Source organism: Enhydra lutris, unplaced genomic scaffold, assembly GCF_002288905.1.
Source record: "Enhydra lutris kenyoni isolate GAN:26980312 unplaced genomic scaffold, ASM228890v2 scaffoldscaffold8, whole genome shotgun sequence".
In the NCBI taxonomy this organism is placed as follows: domain Eukaryota; kingdom Metazoa; phylum Chordata; class Mammalia; order Carnivora; family Mustelidae; genus Enhydra; species Enhydra lutris.
This window is the reverse complement of record NW_019154092.1, coordinates 40,632,221-40,649,980: the sequence shown is the minus strand read 5'-3', so window position 1 is coordinate 40,649,980 and position 17,760 is coordinate 40,632,221. Positions and strand designations below refer to the sequence as shown.

Sequence of the window (17,760 nt, the reverse complement as noted above, 5' to 3'; positions counted from 1 at the left end):
TGCAGTGGATTTGGAAAAAAAAAAAATAGACCAAATATTATTAGGGAATTAGGGAAGATGGAAATCTTAAGTCGTTTAATCTTTAGATACAGTGTATCTCTTTGTATACTTAGGTTTATTTAATATCTTTCAGCACAGTTTTTAGATGTTAGTGTATACAGGCCTTACATATCTTACTTTAAACCTTTTGTCTAAATATTTTGGTTTTTTGACACTATCGTAAATGCAGTTTAAAATTTTAATTTTTGAATTGTTTATTGCTAGTATATAGAAATATAATGGATTTTTATAAGTTGTTATTATAGTCTGAGGATTGCTAAATTTACTGATGAATTCTAGAAGTTGCTTCAGTGATTTTCTATATAAACAATTATATTATTGTCCAAAAAAGCAGGGCTTTTGTTCCAGCTTTCTTGAGATTATTGCCAATATAATATGTAAATTTAACATGTACAGTGTGATGATTTGATATGCATATACTGCAAAATGATTACCACAGTAAAGTTAGTTAACATCTCCATCCTGTCACATAACCTTTTCTGTGTGGGGAGAGAGAACTTTTTGAGATCTATTCTTTCAACAACTTTCCAGTACATACTATAGTATTGTTAGTTATAGTCACCATGTTATACATTAGATCCCCAGAATTTATTCATTGTATAGCTGAAAGTTTGTATCCTTTGGCCAGCATATGCCTGTTTTTCCCACCCGCCAGGGTCTGGTAAACAACATTCTACTCTCTCTTTCTTTGAGTTTGGCTTTTTTCAAAAAAAGTAATTTCATTTCTTCCCTTACCAGTTTGTTTTTTTTTGTTTTTTTGTTTTTTTTTTTTTTTGCCTTTTCTTGCCATATTACACTGGCTAGGACCTCCAGTACAATGTTAATAAGAAATCATATCATTGTTAATTAAGTCATTAAAGTCTTTCTTCTAACATAGTTGTTAAGCAACAAATTTCCCTTTAAGCACTGGTTTAGATTTAGCACCCCTTCCCCAACTTCTTACACCGTAGATTCATTATCATGTAAAGTATTTCCTTATTTATTTTGTGATTTCTTCTTTGACCCATGAGTTACTTAGAAATGTGTTGTTAATTTCCAAATATTTGGGATTTTTTTTTAAAGAATCTTTCAGACATTGGTTTCTAATTTAATTGTCTTCTGGCCAAAGAACATAATCTGTAAGAATTCAGAGTTTTAAAATTTATTGACCCTTTTTTTATGGTCCTAGTATATGTTCTCTTTTTCTTAATGTTCCCTGTATACTTGAAAAGGATTCTCTTTATGTCAGGTTGAGTGGTTAATAGTATTGTGCAGCTCTTCTGTGATATATGGTTTTGGTTTTGTTTCGTTTTGTTTTGTTTGCAGTGTAAGTATTCAAAGAGTTACTGAAGTTTCTGATTATTGATGTGTTCATTTCTTCCTTTAGCTCTGTTAGTTTTTGTTTAATGTCTTTTGAAGCTGTATTTTTAGATGTATACTGGATGGTTAATATTTTCTGATGAATTGACTTTCTTAAGAAATGTCTCTTTATCTCTGGTAATAGTCTTAAAGCCTTATTGTTTCTGGTATTAGGTTTTATTAAGGTTATTGCTTACATGAACTGTGTATTTCCATTCTTATATTTTCAGCTAATCAATATATTATACTTGAAGTACATCTTTTTTGTAGATATTTTACATCTTGTATTCATTCTGACAAGTCTCTGCCACTTACTGGAATGTGTGGTGTATTTATGTATAATGTTATTATTGACGTGGTTGAACTTACCCTTGTTTTACTCTTTACACTTTATTCTGTTTTCTTTTACCATCTGATCTTTCTTCTTCCTTTTCTTTCCTAGCTTTGGGGTTAATTATTTTTTAGTGTTTCATTTTAATTTTCTGTAAGCTTTTTTTGCTGTGTCCCTCCTCCTTTTTTGGGGCAGAGGTTGCTTTCCAGATGACACTACGAATCCTAAACTTTGCAACAGTGTAGCTGTTTTTAACACATCCTTTTGTTTCTATTGGCTATTGTCATACAAATTGTATCTAAATACTTATAGAGTTATAATTTTAGCTATAACTGGCCATCTCCTTCTTTTTGTAGAAATTAAGAAAGAGATACCGTCTTTTTTACATTTACCTGCATACTTAATACTTTCTAGTTCTCTTAATTTTTCTCAGTGACTTGAGAGTTTTCATCTGCTGCTGTTTCTTTTTACCCTGAAGAACTTTTCCTTCAGTATTTCTTTGGGCGGAGTTTGCTACAAATGAATTCTCAGTGTTTGTTTTCCTGAACGTGGTTTTGTTTTGACTTCTTATATGAAGGATATTTCTGTTGGATATAGATTTTAGTTTGAGTTCCCCCCCCCCCCTTCAGCTCTTTAAAGGTGTTCCATTGTCTTCTGGCTTGTACTATTTCTGATGAGAAATTGTTGCTCATGTGTTCATTCCTCTACATATGTGGATTGTTCTATCTTGCTACTGTGAAAGTTAAAGCCAGACATTGATTAAAGTTGGTAAAAACAGGGGCACCTGGGTGGCTCAGCGGGTTAAAGCCTCTGCTTTCAGCTCAGGTCATGGTCTCAGGGTCCTGGGATGGAGCCCTGCATCAGGCTTTCTGCTCAGCAGGGAACCTGCTTCCTCCTCTCTCTCTCTGCCTGCCTCTCTGACTACTTGTAATCTCTGTCTATCAAATAAATAAAATCTTAAAAAAAATAAAATAAAGTTGGTAAAAACAGACTTTATTCAGTAATCACAGTGGTAGAAGAGCTGAGCTCAATTTCAGTTTGCATAGAGGTGACTGGGAGAAGGTGAGGGTGGAGCTGGGGGAATGAATAGAGGCTTGAGCAGAGTCAGGGAAGTGAAAAATTAGCAAAAAAAAAGGGGGGGGGGGAAGAGGGTGGGTCAGTATCAGTGTGATTAGGCCATATGTGTCTGCTAAATGGCATTTCTCCAAGTTAGGCCTCTACCCTCCCTCTGAGGGCAGTCTGGGAGACAGATCTGACCTTTCTGATGACTGATTACATTTCAAAGGAATAGATTTCAGGTTCTTTTTTTTTTTTTTTAAAAGATTTTATTTATTTGACACAGAGAGAGGGGTCATAAGTAGGCAGAGCAGCAAGCAGAGATAGAGGGGGAAGCAGGCTCCCCGCTGAGCAGAGAGCCCGATGCGGGGCTCGATCCCAGGACCCTGAGATCATGACCCAAGCCGAAGGCAGATACTTAACCCACTGAGCCACCCAGGCGCCCCTGGATTTCAGGTTCTTGAGAAAGACTCTTGAGCTGTAGGAGACACAGAGTACATTTTAAAGAGACTGGAGAAGGATTTCCAAGTACAAGTTTTTAAAATAAATGCTCTGAGAAAAGGAGGTCAGGGGTCTATATTGACAGGTGTTGGCAGGAATAAATGGTAAATTCTTTGGGCCATGTTGACCTCTCCCCCACTCCCCACAGGAACTCAGAAGGGTCTGGATCCTAACGGGGACTTGACCTTAGGCTCCAAGAAGCCATGCTAGAGCTTATTCAAGTCTCTTAGTGCAGGGGTTTAGATGGAGTCCTTCGTGCCAAGAGTTTTTGTAGTTCTCCCCACTTTGAAGATTTTCTTTTCACCTTTTGTCTTTACTGTTTTTACAATGATGTGCCCAAGTGTGATTTTCTTTGTATTTAAACTGCTTGGTATTAACTGAGTTTCTTTGAAGTATGAGTTTAGTTTCAGCTGAGGTTGACAATGTTTCAGACATTACTATTTCAGACATTTGTTCTGGTATGTTCTTGCTTCCTCTCCAGCTGCACATTATTGTTACTGAGATTGTTCATTTTGTTATTCACTCTTTTTCACTTTGTTTCCTCTGTTTAGGTGATTTCTCTTGACTCATCTTCAGACTGACTTTTCTGTCTTCCCCAACCATTAGGTTAACTTTTTAATTTCTGATTTTATAATTTTCAGTTCTATAATTTACATTTGATTCATTTTTATAGTTTCCATTAATCAGCTGAGATTGCTATCCGTTCATTAAGTCCATGTGCATATTTACAGTAGTTACTTCATAATCCTTGTCTGTTGGTTCATTTGGGGGATTTGTTTCTACTGGCCGTTCTTTCTGTTGACTAGGAGCTAACATTTTCCTGTTTCTTGATATGTTTAGTAATTCGTGCTTTTGTACTGGATATTTGGGATGAAATATTATAGAGACTCTAAATTCTGTTATCTTCCTCTGAAGAGTTGATTTTTTTTCCAGCAGTTAGTTTCGGTTGGCCTCAAACTCTGGTTTGCCTCTGATGTAAGCAATAGCTGGGATTTCAGGACTTTGTTCTTTTAGATGCCCTGGTGCTAGTTTTCAGCAGGAGGTATGTCTCTCCCACATTTGTAGTTGAGAGGTCAGCCAAGGATTTGGACAGAGTTCATACTCGTATTTTGCTATTTATCCCCCTGTGATTCCTTCTTTACCAGATTTTCCCCCTTCTTTTTCCAGCCGTTCTTGCAGCCCCACATCCATTCTCTGATTGTTTGTGCCCGTAGGTAAAATTGCGGTTCGTTCTCTGCTTAAGGTCTAGATGTCCTGCCTAGCTCACACTGTGCGCTGTCCTTAGATACAAAGCTACCTAAATGCAGCTCATCCAGTAGAGTTTCCCCCTTACAAAGGTTGACTTCCTTTTGACTTTTGTCCTTTTGGTCTCTCTCCACTGTTTTCACGTGGTTGATTTTATTATATCTTGTTCAGGGGCTGTCATTTTTACCTGAAGGAAGGTTTTGCTTAATTGAGGCTGCCCTACAGGTAGGACCTCTGTTTTGTTTGTGTCCTCTTGCTAACTACATACTGTTTCTACTGAGAATTTGTAACGTGTTTCAGAATTTGGTAGGGCCATTCTCTACTCTTCTTTGTTGAAGTTTTCCTGGTCATTCTTACTTATTTTGGTATGTTATATTTGGAGTAATTTTGTCTGAGATTTTACTTTGGCGGAATTGACATCACTATGATATCTTCCTGAATAGGAAGATAGATGCTTTTCTCTTTGGTTACTTTGCCTTTATGTCCTTTAGTAATAATTAAAATGTTTCTTTGTGTAGTTTTGACACATTTATACTTACTTTTATTCCAGATGCTTTGTGTGTTTTGTTATAAATTGATTCTTTAAAAAGAAGTTTTTCTTATATAAACAAGCAAAAATTTTACTAGCTAGAAGCAAATTTAATATTTTGAAGTAAACCTTCTAATTAGCGATGTTACAGTAAACAGTAGGACTAAGGCTTATCTATACCCTATGTTGGAAGTTGGAATGTGGCTGAGTTGGGGGGGGGGGTGCAGTGATCTAGGTCGGCCTGCCTCCAAATTGACTGCATGTTCTGAACAACGACTGTTTATTATTTTCTGATTTATTTCAGGGCTTGATTCAAGCCCAGGTTAAGCTCTTTGCGCTCTCTTTTAGATTCTGGTTCTGTGTCTGTGTCAGAAACACTTGGGTGAAATCTTCATTAAACTCTCATAAGAGCAGAATAGCTTCTAATCTAATCTTTTGTTAATCATTTCAAGGATGAAGAGTAAGCTGTATACTTTCCCTTATGAGGTTTAAATTCAGATAACACTCTAGAATGTAGTTGATTTTATTGTGATTTAGACAACTTGGTGCTCTGTGTTTTCTAAGGTAGGTATTTGATAAATATCTTAAATAAAAGAACCAAGTGGGGCGCCTGGGTGGCTCAGTCGGTTAAGCGTCTGCCTTTGGCTCAGGTCATGATCCCAGGACCCTGGAGTCAAGTACCACATCAAGCTCCCTGCTTCTCCCTCCCTGAAGTGGTGGGCCTGCTTTCCCTCTCCCTTTGCCTGCTGCTCCCCCTGCTCATGCTCTGTCTCTCTCTCTCTGCCAGATGAATAAATTAAATCTTAAAAAAAAATAAATAAATAACACTATGTCATGGGTTTTTTACAGTACATCTTTGGAGAAAAAAGAAAAAGTTTACATTATCCTCCAGTTTCCTGACTTTTTCCAACTTCGGTTGTTTGGGAATTGAAAGATTTCTACAGCTTAAAAAGCAAGAGAATCTGTAAAATACCTTAAAAGGGTGCTGGGTAGTGTCTGCAAATGCATTTGTAAAAACCGTCCAGTGTGGCTGCTGTAGCCCCCAGGGCATGGCATGAAATGTGTTTGTGGTCCAGCGGCTCTGCGGGCTCTGCAAGAGACCCGGCAGCCCTGCAGCCCCTGCGAGGCGTGTTGCCAGGCCACAGGAAGACAGCGCTTGCCACCAGTGTCCTTTGAAATGTTGTCTCAGTTAGCTCATTAGCAATGTGTACATTACCTTGTTTAAGCAGTTAATACATTATTTGATTTTTATTTCTAAAAATTGTTTTGAAATGGTTCTTCTTCCTCTTTGAAATTTTGGTGATTCTGTAATATGTGAGACATGGAGTTTGAGTTTGTTTCAGAAATTACCTTTTGACTCTAACTATAAGAAGCACAACTTAGGACCTGAGACCCGTCGACAGGCAGAAGTCCAGATGGCCTTTGAAGCCCTTCTTCCCTTTCCCCATAATGAGAAGTGACTGTGAAATAAAGTCATGGCGGGGAAGCAGGGAGAATTTTCTCTGGGCTGCCCATGCTCTGGAATGAGATGTGGAAGAAAAAGCTTGAGGTCTTCCTGGTCTCTGTCCTGTAGGTGTATTGATTTTTGAAAACTAGACCTAGCTGATTTTTCATATACTCCTATCGTCTTTCAAGAATTTGGTGCTTTCACATATCTTTAGTCCCCACAGCAATTAAAGCTTTTAAGGTGTTAGGCTATGTTTGAGTGACTTCAGAAGGCACTTCCTTCTATGTAGTATTTGCAAAACTGAATAAAAAAGTATCTCAAAAAAATAATGTGAAAATCTTAACTGCGGGTATGTATCTAACTTAAGTGAAATTTTTCCTGTATTGAAAAGACCAGTTGACATCCATTTTTAGATAAGTTTTTTAAAAAACTAGATTATAAAATGAATCACTCTTAGGCTAATGGCATAGGTATTAGTCCTTTGTCGTGAGTAGAAGAAATTGGAAAGGGCATTATAGGTATGATTTCATGAAGCTAGAGAGCATTGGTGTTCACATTTTTAAAACATAATCATAACTTACCTGGAGTCACATGTTCCATTTTATTGGCTTCCTTCATATGGAAAATATAGAAACCAGCGCGAAAAGCCCGTGAAAAAGTGAAGCGACATATATTTTCTGGGTGAAGGAAGTATTCTGTACATTTTCCATGTTTTACATCATGGTATTTTGAATAACCATGCTTCCATGTTCACATCAATTTTTTGTTTTTCAATTTATGCACAGCACTTGCTCTGAAATTTGGGGACTGAGTACACCAAATACGATAGATCAGTGGGATACAACAGGCCTTTACAGCTTCTCTGAACAAACCAGGTGAATATTCTGCCCTCTATGGAATCCTAGCAAACTTGGGGCGGGGGGCTGTTTTGGAAAACCTGTTATGGGTTGCTCAGTATCATTTTGCCTAGGATGTTTCCTTAATGTAAATAAGGCATGGCATTTAAAATACCTGCTTGCCAGTATTAACGATATATTAAATGTGTCAGCTGATGTTTTGATCAATGAAATTTTAGTTTTGAACCTTCTTTAAATTATTGCATCCCCTAAAGAATAGGAACTTTGATACCTATATTCTCATTTGAGTTTGAGATTAGATTATAATCTGTTGTTGGCCTAATTTTCAAGTAGATCTATAACCAGCTTTTGCTAAATTTCTTGCTATCATCTAAATCTCATCTTCTTTATACTAATAAATACATAGTTATTTACCAACCCTCTTATATCACAGTTAACGCTAGGCTAACTCATTTTATGTTCTCTCTATTTTTTTTTTTTAAATCACCTTATTCTCTTTTGGAACATATTGGCATTTGTCCATTTCATCTCATTGTATTTCATCACCATCTGCATTACTGTGTGAGCTCTAGAACTACACCTCGGTACTCAGAACAGTCACAACTGGGTAATGAGCTACATTAGTTTGAGTAAGTTACTTTACATCATTGTTGGTACTTACCATTTTTCACACTAGTTCCTTTTTTTGATAATTCAGTCACCTACAGTATTAATGCCCTCCAAAGCATCCCTAATTAAGAGTTCGATTTACTCAAGATGGAAGTTGGCAAAAATTTTTCAAGTATACTAGATGGTCCTTTTTTAAAACTCAGTTTCTTCCCAAGTGGTTAGCCACTCACTGACATCGAGTCATTTATGTAGCATATTTATGAGAAACACCTGCTAGTGCTGCTGTTTACTTTTATAGCAGACCCATTAAACAGTACATTTTTCTTCCTTGTACTCACTAAAACTAACTGAATGTCTGTCATTCCTTTCTTTATGCTCTTACTGTATGAATTTAGCCCAATCGACTATGCCTGTTTTGTTTTTAAAGTTCCCACCTTTCTCTCCCCTTGCTTCTCAACAGGTCTCTGGATGGCCGTCTACAAGTGTCCCATCGGAAAGGACTGCCACATGTGATATATTGCCGATTGTGGCGCTGGCCTGACCTTCACAGTCACCATGAGCTCAAAGCAATCGAAAACTGCGAATATGCTTTTAATCTTAAAAAGGATGAAGTATGTGTAAACCCTTACCACTACCAGAGAGTTGAGACACCAGGTAGAAAAATCGGGGCTTTCTTTCCTTGTTTTAAATTAAATACTTGAACTTAAGTATGTTAGGTACTCCTAGGTAATTGCCCCTGGGAAACTTGGGTGTAAAATTCTGATAAATTACCTCAAATACAGTGCATTATTTGCTACTAATTAAAAGGACTTTTAAAATGTTTTAAATAGGGAAAAATAAACCCTTAGAGGGTCGGATATGTCAGTTTCTTGGGAGAAGCATGCTATTTGACCTCAGAGTTACAGATCTGGGAAATCGTAATCCCCACATTCATAGACTGCTTGGAACTAAACTGATAGACCTCTTTACTTGTCTGCTGCCTGAGCTGTGTTCAGTCGTTTTGTTCTTTGAGCATCTTTTGAAGTCCTTTAGTGGCATGGATTACATCTAAGCAGATTAGTGAAGTTCATAGCAAGACTTTTAGTTTACTTCGCTGTGTACTTGAAACTTTTAAAGCGAATACAGCTGTATTTTTAGAAATGGCCTAAATCTGACTTCACAGATCTTTCTGCACCTTTTCCAATGGGAATTTATGAACTGTTACGGTAATATAGTATTACCAGAATGCCCTTGTTCCTCAAAGTACAGAATAATTGGAACTTGGAAATTTAGATTCTGGACTACATGGCAAGTTAAAACCAATCAGATTTGTCAGTTTCTCAGCTAGTATAATGCCAAATTGGTGAACCCTAAATTTTAAAAATTAAGCAGGCCACTCTCTTTTTTTTGTATGTGTGTGAAGTTTTTCAAAGAAGGTCTGGTGTGTGCCCCTCCCCCAGCGCCAATCCTTTCTTCCTTGCTGTTAACCTGGATCCCTCTGCCTCTTCCAGTTCTGCCTCCCGTACTGGTGCCGCGGCACACTGAGATCCTAACAGAGCTGCCTCCTCTGGACGATTATACCCACTCCATTCCAGAAAACACTAATTTCCCAGCGGGAATTGAGCCACAGAGTAATTACATCCCAGGTATTTTTGCCTTCCGAATCTCCTAGAAAGTGGGATAGATACAAATGTTGTTCCTAAATATTCAAGTATTCGTGAATTGTGGTTTGCCTTTTAAAAAAAGGCTTCTGAATTTTAAATAGACAAATCTGCTTTGCGGGTTGATGATTTTGTGATATGTGTAAGCCTCGTACTTTAAACGCTTTTGTCTGGAGAAAAGTTTTACGTTATATTTCATTTTCTTTTGCAGTGGCTTTAATCAAAGTACTGTGAGAAGCAGAAAAGAAAAGATCTTAGTAAGTTTGTCTTAGTTGTTGAAGCTAAGAGAGATACAGAATGTAAGCAAAATAAGTGGTAGAAGAAAAAAGTGTTCCTGAAACAAGTGACATAATCATTTTCATAAATAGTTTGATAATGTTGGAAAGAAATGTAACATTTCTGTAGGAGATACAATATTTGATTTCTAAGATGTAGCAACACTGCGGTACTGAAAATCCTAACTCCTCTAATTTAGTTTTTTCGTCTGGGCTTCAGTAACCTCTGCTGAAAGAGAAATGAATTTAACCACATGGTTCTCAAATTACTGTATTATATATGGCTCTAATTACTATATTATGTAATCTGGTAATATTCCCTGATGCAGTTTTAGTTTTCACTATTTTTTTAAAAAGAACAACTAATATTTTCTTACTTTCTTTATTTGTATTTCCCTTTTTTGTTTTTTGGGTTTTTCCCTAGCAGAAACTAAAGATACAATACTAGGATGAGGATTGAGCTATACATTGTATATTTTAGTGTCTCAGTTTTTTTCTCCTTTTGTAATATTTCTCTACTTCACTCTGACTTTTTTTTTTTTTTTGCATGCAACAGAAAATATGTAAGGAACTTAGTTTCAAGTACATTTAAACAAGATTTCTTTAATGTGTCTCGTGGAAATAATGCTTGTTCATTGAAGACAAATTTAAAAACCTAAGAAAAGCAAGCATTTTTAAAAAATAGCTTATTTTGAAGGTAGAAAGTGTTTCCTGATTGGTTTAATATGCATTTTTTTAAACTATTATTTTATTCCAAAAGAGAGTTTAAGGCTTCTTTTAAGGTTGATCGGGAACAAACTTTTTGAGAAGTTAGGAGAGGAGGGTGCAGAGCAGATGGAGTATGAAGACTAGTGGGGTCAGGACTGAAAGAGGCCCTTGCTTGGGAGAAGACTTAGCTGGAGGTGGTTATGTGTGTATGGTGTAGGGGGTGCATTTTAGTCCTTGATGTGGGAATTTGTATTATTCAACAATACCAGGAAACCGAGGTGTAAGCATACAGTCTTGTAAGACACCTCCCCAATAATTATTTGGAAGGATGTTAATCAAAGTGACTAGTGGCTTTTACTTGTGGAGATGTTTGGGTTTATTTTCCTTTCTTTATTTGTTTAGATTTGGTTTATTTTACAAAGTGGAAAATCAAAAGCTTGGTCACACCTATTTGCTTTTCTGGACAATGGGGCTTTACCCGGTGCCAGCCGACAGTGAAAGCTAAGGACTCACTTTTTGTTCCACTTCAAAAGAAATTTCAGTATTTTCTCCAAAATGCTTAATAGCTTTATTATTTATTATTTTAAGATAATAATGGAGAAAAGTAAAATAGGATAAACTATTTTAAAATGAAGTTCAGCATTTCTTCCTCTTTAAGACATGGGTGGTTAAACTGACAAAATGTAGCCCTGTTTAATTTTGTTAGCTTTAACCTTTAAGATAGTACATACTGACACATACTGATCTTGTTTTTGTGTTCTTTGTTGTTTGAGTGTAGAAGGTATTTTATTTTATTCTTAGAATTTCATCGTAACAATCTTGGGGTACTGGCACTAAATGAAGAGTTCTCTGCTTAAGTTCAGATGTGCACTTAGCTTATTGAAGGGGGAGTGTGAGGGTTCAGTGGATGAGCCCTTTCACCCACATTTCTCCCTCTCCCTTTTGGTAATTACAGTACCTCAAATTGCTTCAAACTGCCCAGCCATGAAAATATTAAACTATTAATAGTCACTTAAACTTACTTTTCTTCCTTGAAATTATAACTGGTAAAATTATATACATGTAGTTATTTTATATGAAGCTGACTCAGCTGTTCACATGCCTCTTGAATATAAACATTTTGTTCATTAAACGTGTTGGAAATGGCACAGTAGATTCTTCTTTTCAGGGAGTATTTTGCTTCAGGTTTGTGCAGTAGTCTGTGTTTGAATTTAAATTTCGGCCTCAAACACTCACAATTTACTGGTTAGAAATCCATGGAGAAATGTACTTTTTAGGTGGAATTTAAGCCTGTCCTGTCCTGAAACGTATTACCATATTTTGCCCATAGAACCTAATGTAAGCCCATATTACCATGTAATCTGAAATCTCATGTGTGTTGTGTGTTCTTTAGTCATCTCCTAGATGTACCTATCCATGATGGCCATTAGTTTTTTTAAAAAAAAAGAAAGAAAGAAAAGAAAAGTAGGTACTAATGTCTTTATGTCTTTGAAGCATACTGATTCAGAACTGAGGCATCTTGGAAGTTCTATTTTTGGCTCTTGCCCCAGAAAATATACATATGGGAATGAGCCAGATATGTAAATAATAGCTAAGAAAATATGCCTAGAGAGCTTGGTTATATTACAAGTAGGCTTTAAGGATTCACCTGTAAGATTTGGATCAGAACCTGAATCATACATCCTCAATACCAAATACTATGTTTTATAATAATGTTATATAATTTTCATATTTATTATTCAGAGTGATTCTTTGGTTATCTTTGGTAGCTAGGAGAAAGGTGGTGAGATTTCATTTGTAGCTGTGCTTATTTGTTCTAAACTTTTGTAGAAACGCCACCTCCTGGATATATCAGTGAGGATGGAGAGACAAGCGATCAGCAGTTGAACCAAAGTATGGATACAGGTAAAACCTATTTTTCAGAATTCCTCAGTGATGAGATACACATTTTTTGCCCTGCTTAAAACCCACGAGAATTATTTGTGACTCTTCAGTGTGGAGAAGTTGAGACATACATCACAGAAAGAACTTTCTGTATTGATGTCATTGTATTTGAACTTTCCAAAGGAGGGCCTTGTTGTCAGTGAAAAAGTTAACACATGCTACTCTGCAGAATAATTGTTAATAATTTTCTCTCATTAGATTAAATGAAAATTTGAGAGCACTCTCACAGTTTCTTGTTTAAGTCTTCTGTGCTTCTGTTCAAAGTTTTAGTTACCTAATGAATAAATGTCTTTGTGATGGAAAGCCAAAATGAGCCCACTAACAGATTTTCTGAGAAATTTGGGGGATGAGGATCAGATTTTCAGTGCTCCTTTAACTAAATCATGAGTTCTGAGTTGATAGTGGATTGTTCACACAAAATACCTTGTACCTGACCTAATTCAATTAATTTCTCATTTTTAGCTATCCACTCCACAGACACAGTGGAGAAGAAGTTTTCGCATGTAATGAGTATTACACATGTCAAAGCTTTAAAACCGTTGTTCCGTGATAAAATGTGTAATCCACCAGGACTAAGTAGGTTAGCAGTGAAGTAGCCGCGGTGTCTTTGTCGTTGTCTGGTTTGCTCTGTTCCGTCCTGTCTGTGATCCTAAGGACTGGACACCTGAATGTCACAGCCTGTCAGATTACATTGTCAGCTTTTCTGCAGTTTGTACTAAAGCATTCTGTAGTTATGATAATCTAAGTTATTTTTAAATGAATAAACATTGGCGGCAGGGGCTGGACTGGGAACTGGCTTTTGCGATAATTCTGTTGTTTAAATCTTTCTGTTATTAAACTCCCAGATAAAGAAGCTTCTGTTCTAGCTAATCATACGTGTAACTGTTCAGAGTAGTAGATAACCCAGAAATATAGATAATCTAATGATCACTGGAAATAACATGTACCTCTTAATGTAGATGTCTTATTGCAAATGGTATTTGGCTTTCCAAATACACCTACATATATGCCAAAGATCAGTATTCCTGAACCAACCATGTTCCTTTTTGATGGACCACCGCCACTGTGACATGTGAAAGTGAATGCCAAGGAAAAGATGCTCGACATCATTAGCACTCAGGGAAAAAATCAAAACCACAGTGCCCACCTCCCTTGGGGACTTCACACCCACTACAATGTCTGTGATCAGAAAAGGACAGCGGCACGCATTGGAGAGGATATGGACAAGTTGGGAGTCTTCATGTGTTGCCGTCAGGAATGCAGAAACAGTTGAGTTGCTTTGGAAAAGTTGGTTGTTCTTCAGAAGTTAAACAGAGAGTAACAGTATGACCCAGCAGTTTCACTCCTGGGTTTAGACCCAAGAAAATTGAAAACATGTCCACACAAAACTTGAACACAAGTGTTCACTGAAGTATTATCTATCCTAGTCCAGAATCGAAAGTGACACAATTGTCCATCAGATGATGAATGGACAAATTAAATGAGGTGTTATTCATATGTCAAAATATTACTCAACTGTATGAAAAAGCAATGTACTGATTCATGGTATGATATAGATGAACCTCAGAAGCACTGTATTAGATGAAAGAAGCCGGACGCAGAAGGCCACGAGGCCATTAGTGCTCAGAGCCCAATTTGATCATAGAGCTGACACAGGGGAGGAGCAGTAACTCGGAGGTAATCAGTGGGTATGATAAAGGGTCAGATTTGAGAAGAGAGAATAAATGGACTCAACTAAAAATGGATTTGGGGGATTGCTTTGAACCTAACCTCATATTTCTAATTCTGTTACTTTTTCAAAACAATACATGTAAAATATTTCTTGTAATGATACTGTGTGTATTTGATTCATGAGATGCTAAGAGTTGCTTTGACTACCAGTCTTCTCTCCACTGTCCATTCCTTTCTCGGTGCTACGGCAAGAAAGTTCTAACAGATTTAGGACCCCAATTTAGAACAAAACTGAACTCTCTTTAAACTTTGGTTTTTTAAGAATTGTGGGAATTTTCTAGATACTTCATTGATTTCTAACTGAATTCTATTATGGTCCAAAATATACTATGCATGATGTCAGTCCTCGGAAATTTACTGAAAGTTATTTTATGTCACAACATGTCTTATTTGTATTGAGAAGAATTCTGTGTATAATTGAAAAGAATGTTCTGCACTTGCAGAGTTCACTTCGTCATTTAGGGTATGTTTGATGGTGGTGCTTAGATCTTCCTAATCCTCTCATTTTTATTCTACTTGTCCTCTCAGTAATGGAGAACGGTGTTACTGTCTCCAGCTCTGATTTTGGTCCTGTCAGTTTTTGCTTCATGGGTTTTGAGTCTCTGTCTTCACTGGCACGCACTTAGAATGATGATGCCCTTCGGATGAACTGACCCTTGTTATAAAGTGTGTCTCCTGTTCATATCACCATAACTTTACTTATTTCAGTGGCTATGTGGTGTAGCTTTTAGCTATTTACTTGCAGTCTGTCTTTATATGTGAAATGTGTTCCTTGTGGACAGCACTGCATGTCTTTGTCCGTCTCTTTTAATCAGAATATTTAGTCTATTTTTATGTAGTGTCTTTGTTGGTATCATTGGGTTTGGGTTACCATTTTACTGTTTTCTTTTCTATTTATCCCATTTGATTTTTGTTCCTCTCTTCTTCGTTTTCCTGAATTCTCTCAGATTAATCACATATATTTATGTTTGAATCCATTCTGTTTACTCTCTTGACTTTTTAACAGTACCAGTTAGCAGTGCTCTCAGTGAGTGCTATCACGATTACAACGTATATCCCAATTTTATCACCTTCGTAGGTTGTTAATTTGTAGTATTTTACAGCCTCATGTGCAGTGTAAGAATTTTGTAACACTAATTCCATCCACCTGCCTCTGTGCTGTCCTTGTCATTTGTCTTACGTTACGTGTGTGTATAAACCCCAAAGTACCTCGTTTTTGCTTTAGACTTTGAGGGGTTTGTTTTGTTTTAATTTTAAAGGGTTAAAATTAACTTTTTGTGTTGACCTGCATATTTACCATTTCTGCTCTTAATTCCGTTCTTCCAGATGTGTGTCCACTTGTTTTGGCACTACTTGTTGAAGAAACGTTTCTTTCTCCATTGATTTACCTTGGCTCCTTTGTGAATATGCGGGTGTAACTTTTGGTCTGCTGTTGAGCCAATTGAGGGAGTTCATTTCAGATTATCTGTTTTTTAGTTTTACAGTTTACATTTGGAAGTCTTTTTGGTAATTCCAGTACCTTCTTCATACGTAGTCTGCGTCTGTTGACTTTTATCTCTTTAATTAAGGGTTCAGTTTTTCCTACTACTTTGCACGTCTCATGTTTGTTTTTTAATTGCATGCTGGGTATTGTGTCTAAAATAATACTAGAGAGTAATATAGATAATATTCTCCCCTGGAAAGCCTTCCCCTCTTCTCTTTCTGGTTGCTAAGTTGAGAAACTGATCTCTTCCACATGATTAGGAGTTGAGCTGGATGGGTGATGATTTGATGGTTTTTGTTGTTGTTCGTTGCTGTTTTTAAGATTTTATTTATTTATTTGACAGAGATCACAAGCAGGCAGAGAGGTAGGCAAGGGCGCGGGGAGAGCGGGCTCTCTGCTGAGCAGAGAGCCTGATGCAGGGCTAGATCCCAGGCCCTGAGATCATGACCTGAGCTGGGGGCAGAGCCTTTAATCCACTGAGCCACCCAGACGCCCCGATTGGATGTTTTAATTAATGTCAGATCACCATAGGCTTGAAGGTAGGGGTAGCCTCCTACCTCAGCAGGTTTTTAGATGTGAGTATGACGAGACTGCAGATCTCTCACTGATTTCCAGCCTTTCCCAGTATTTCCTGTGCTACCCCATACTCAGCTCGAGATGTGTGGGTTAGAATTGGCTGACCAAGAGGAGGGCCGCGTCCAGGCTTGGGCTTCTCAAATGCCATTTGCCTGCACTTGGCTGTTAAAATGTTAGTTTATTTTTCCCTTGACAAGCCGAGTCCTGTGTGTCTGTGTCCTGACTTGGCAGGCACTGTCAGTGAGGAAGATGGTCCCCTCTCTGCTTCCGTAGAAAGACTCACCCTCCCCCAACCCCCACGAACTAGCTCACTTAGACTTAAATAGACCTATAGCTTTTCGGTTACCCTAAAGAATAATAAAATTGTTTTAGTTTCTTATGGTTATTTTGGGAGCCAGGGTTTTTCTTAGTCTTCTGCATTCTAATTATAAGGGGAACCCTGTAGAAGTTATTAATAAGAACAAAAGAAAAGCACCTTTATTCTTATACATAGAATTCTTGTTCGCTGAAAATTTGAAAATGCATAGCACATAATAAAGAAACATGAGGAAAATGTATATTTTTTGAGCTGGAATTGACATACTACATATAACATGGCTTTCTTTTTTTCATTTTCTTTTTGCTTTGTCTAATATTTCTACCATTCCATGTCAAAGAAAGGAGTATTTTACAGATGAAATTATGCTGCAACATTTTGAATTCTATACCAAGTAGATGTCATTATAAAAAATTAAAGTTAGATAAAACAAGAAAACATAAGCATTCTGTGTAATTCCCATCCTCTGGCAGTAAATGTACTCTTTTTTTTTTTTATTTTTTTTTTTTTAAAGATTTTTTTTGACACAGAGAGAGAGATCACAAGTAGGCGGAGAGGCAGGCAGAGAGAGAGAGAGAGGAGGAAGCAGGCTCCCCACTGAGTAGAGAGCCCGATGCGGGGCTCGATCCCAGGACCCTGGGATCACGACCTGAGCCGAAGGCAGAGGCTTTAACCCACTGAGCCACCCAGGTGCCCCAGTAAATGTACTCTTAATTTTAAAAGGTTCAGTGTTTACAAAAACCAAAAATAAAAATACAACACTGCAGTGGACATCATAGGAAAAGAGCTAAAAAGTGACAGAAGTCTGCACCTAGGATGTGAGATTCTGGATGCCCTATTCCTGACTATCACAGTAGACATCCTCTGGCTGGTTTCTGGATGTAGGGAGAAATGCATGCTTTTGAGATGCATTGCTTGGTGATTAGGTAGGGCAAAGGTTGGTGGAGTACCCCAGCATGATTCCCAGTTTTCTGAAGGGTCTGTGAAAGTGATTGGTCTGTACTCAGTAAATTAGATTTTTAAAATCTTGCTTTTTAAGCCTTTTTGGTCTAAAAATGAAATAGTGGGTAATTTCAGTTTTTCAGGATTTTCTCTGTGATATGAAAACAAAGGA

The 17,760-nt window shown here is 37.2% G+C and overlaps 1 protein-coding gene across 3 annotated transcripts in view; it reads left to right on the top strand.

Moving 5' to 3' along the window:
* The window catches only part of LOC111142395 (SMAD family member 2), a 78,811-nt gene that overhangs the window by 45,408 nt on the left and 15,643 nt on the right, over window positions 1-17,760 (top strand). For 2 of the 3 annotated variants that reach the window (XM_022495454.1, XM_022495452.1), the window contains exons 3-6: window positions 7,293-7,382; window positions 8,434-8,627; window positions 9,464-9,598; window positions 12,427-12,501. In XM_022495454.1, the coding sequence (XP_022351162.1) occupies window positions 7,293-7,382; window positions 8,434-8,627; window positions 9,464-9,598; window positions 12,427-12,501 (494 nt within the window). Of the gene's footprint in view, window positions 1-7,292; window positions 7,383-8,433; window positions 8,628-9,463; window positions 9,599-9,824; window positions 9,871-12,426; window positions 12,502-17,760 lie in introns of those variants that run through there. The other variant, XM_022495455.1, reaches the window with a different exon arrangement.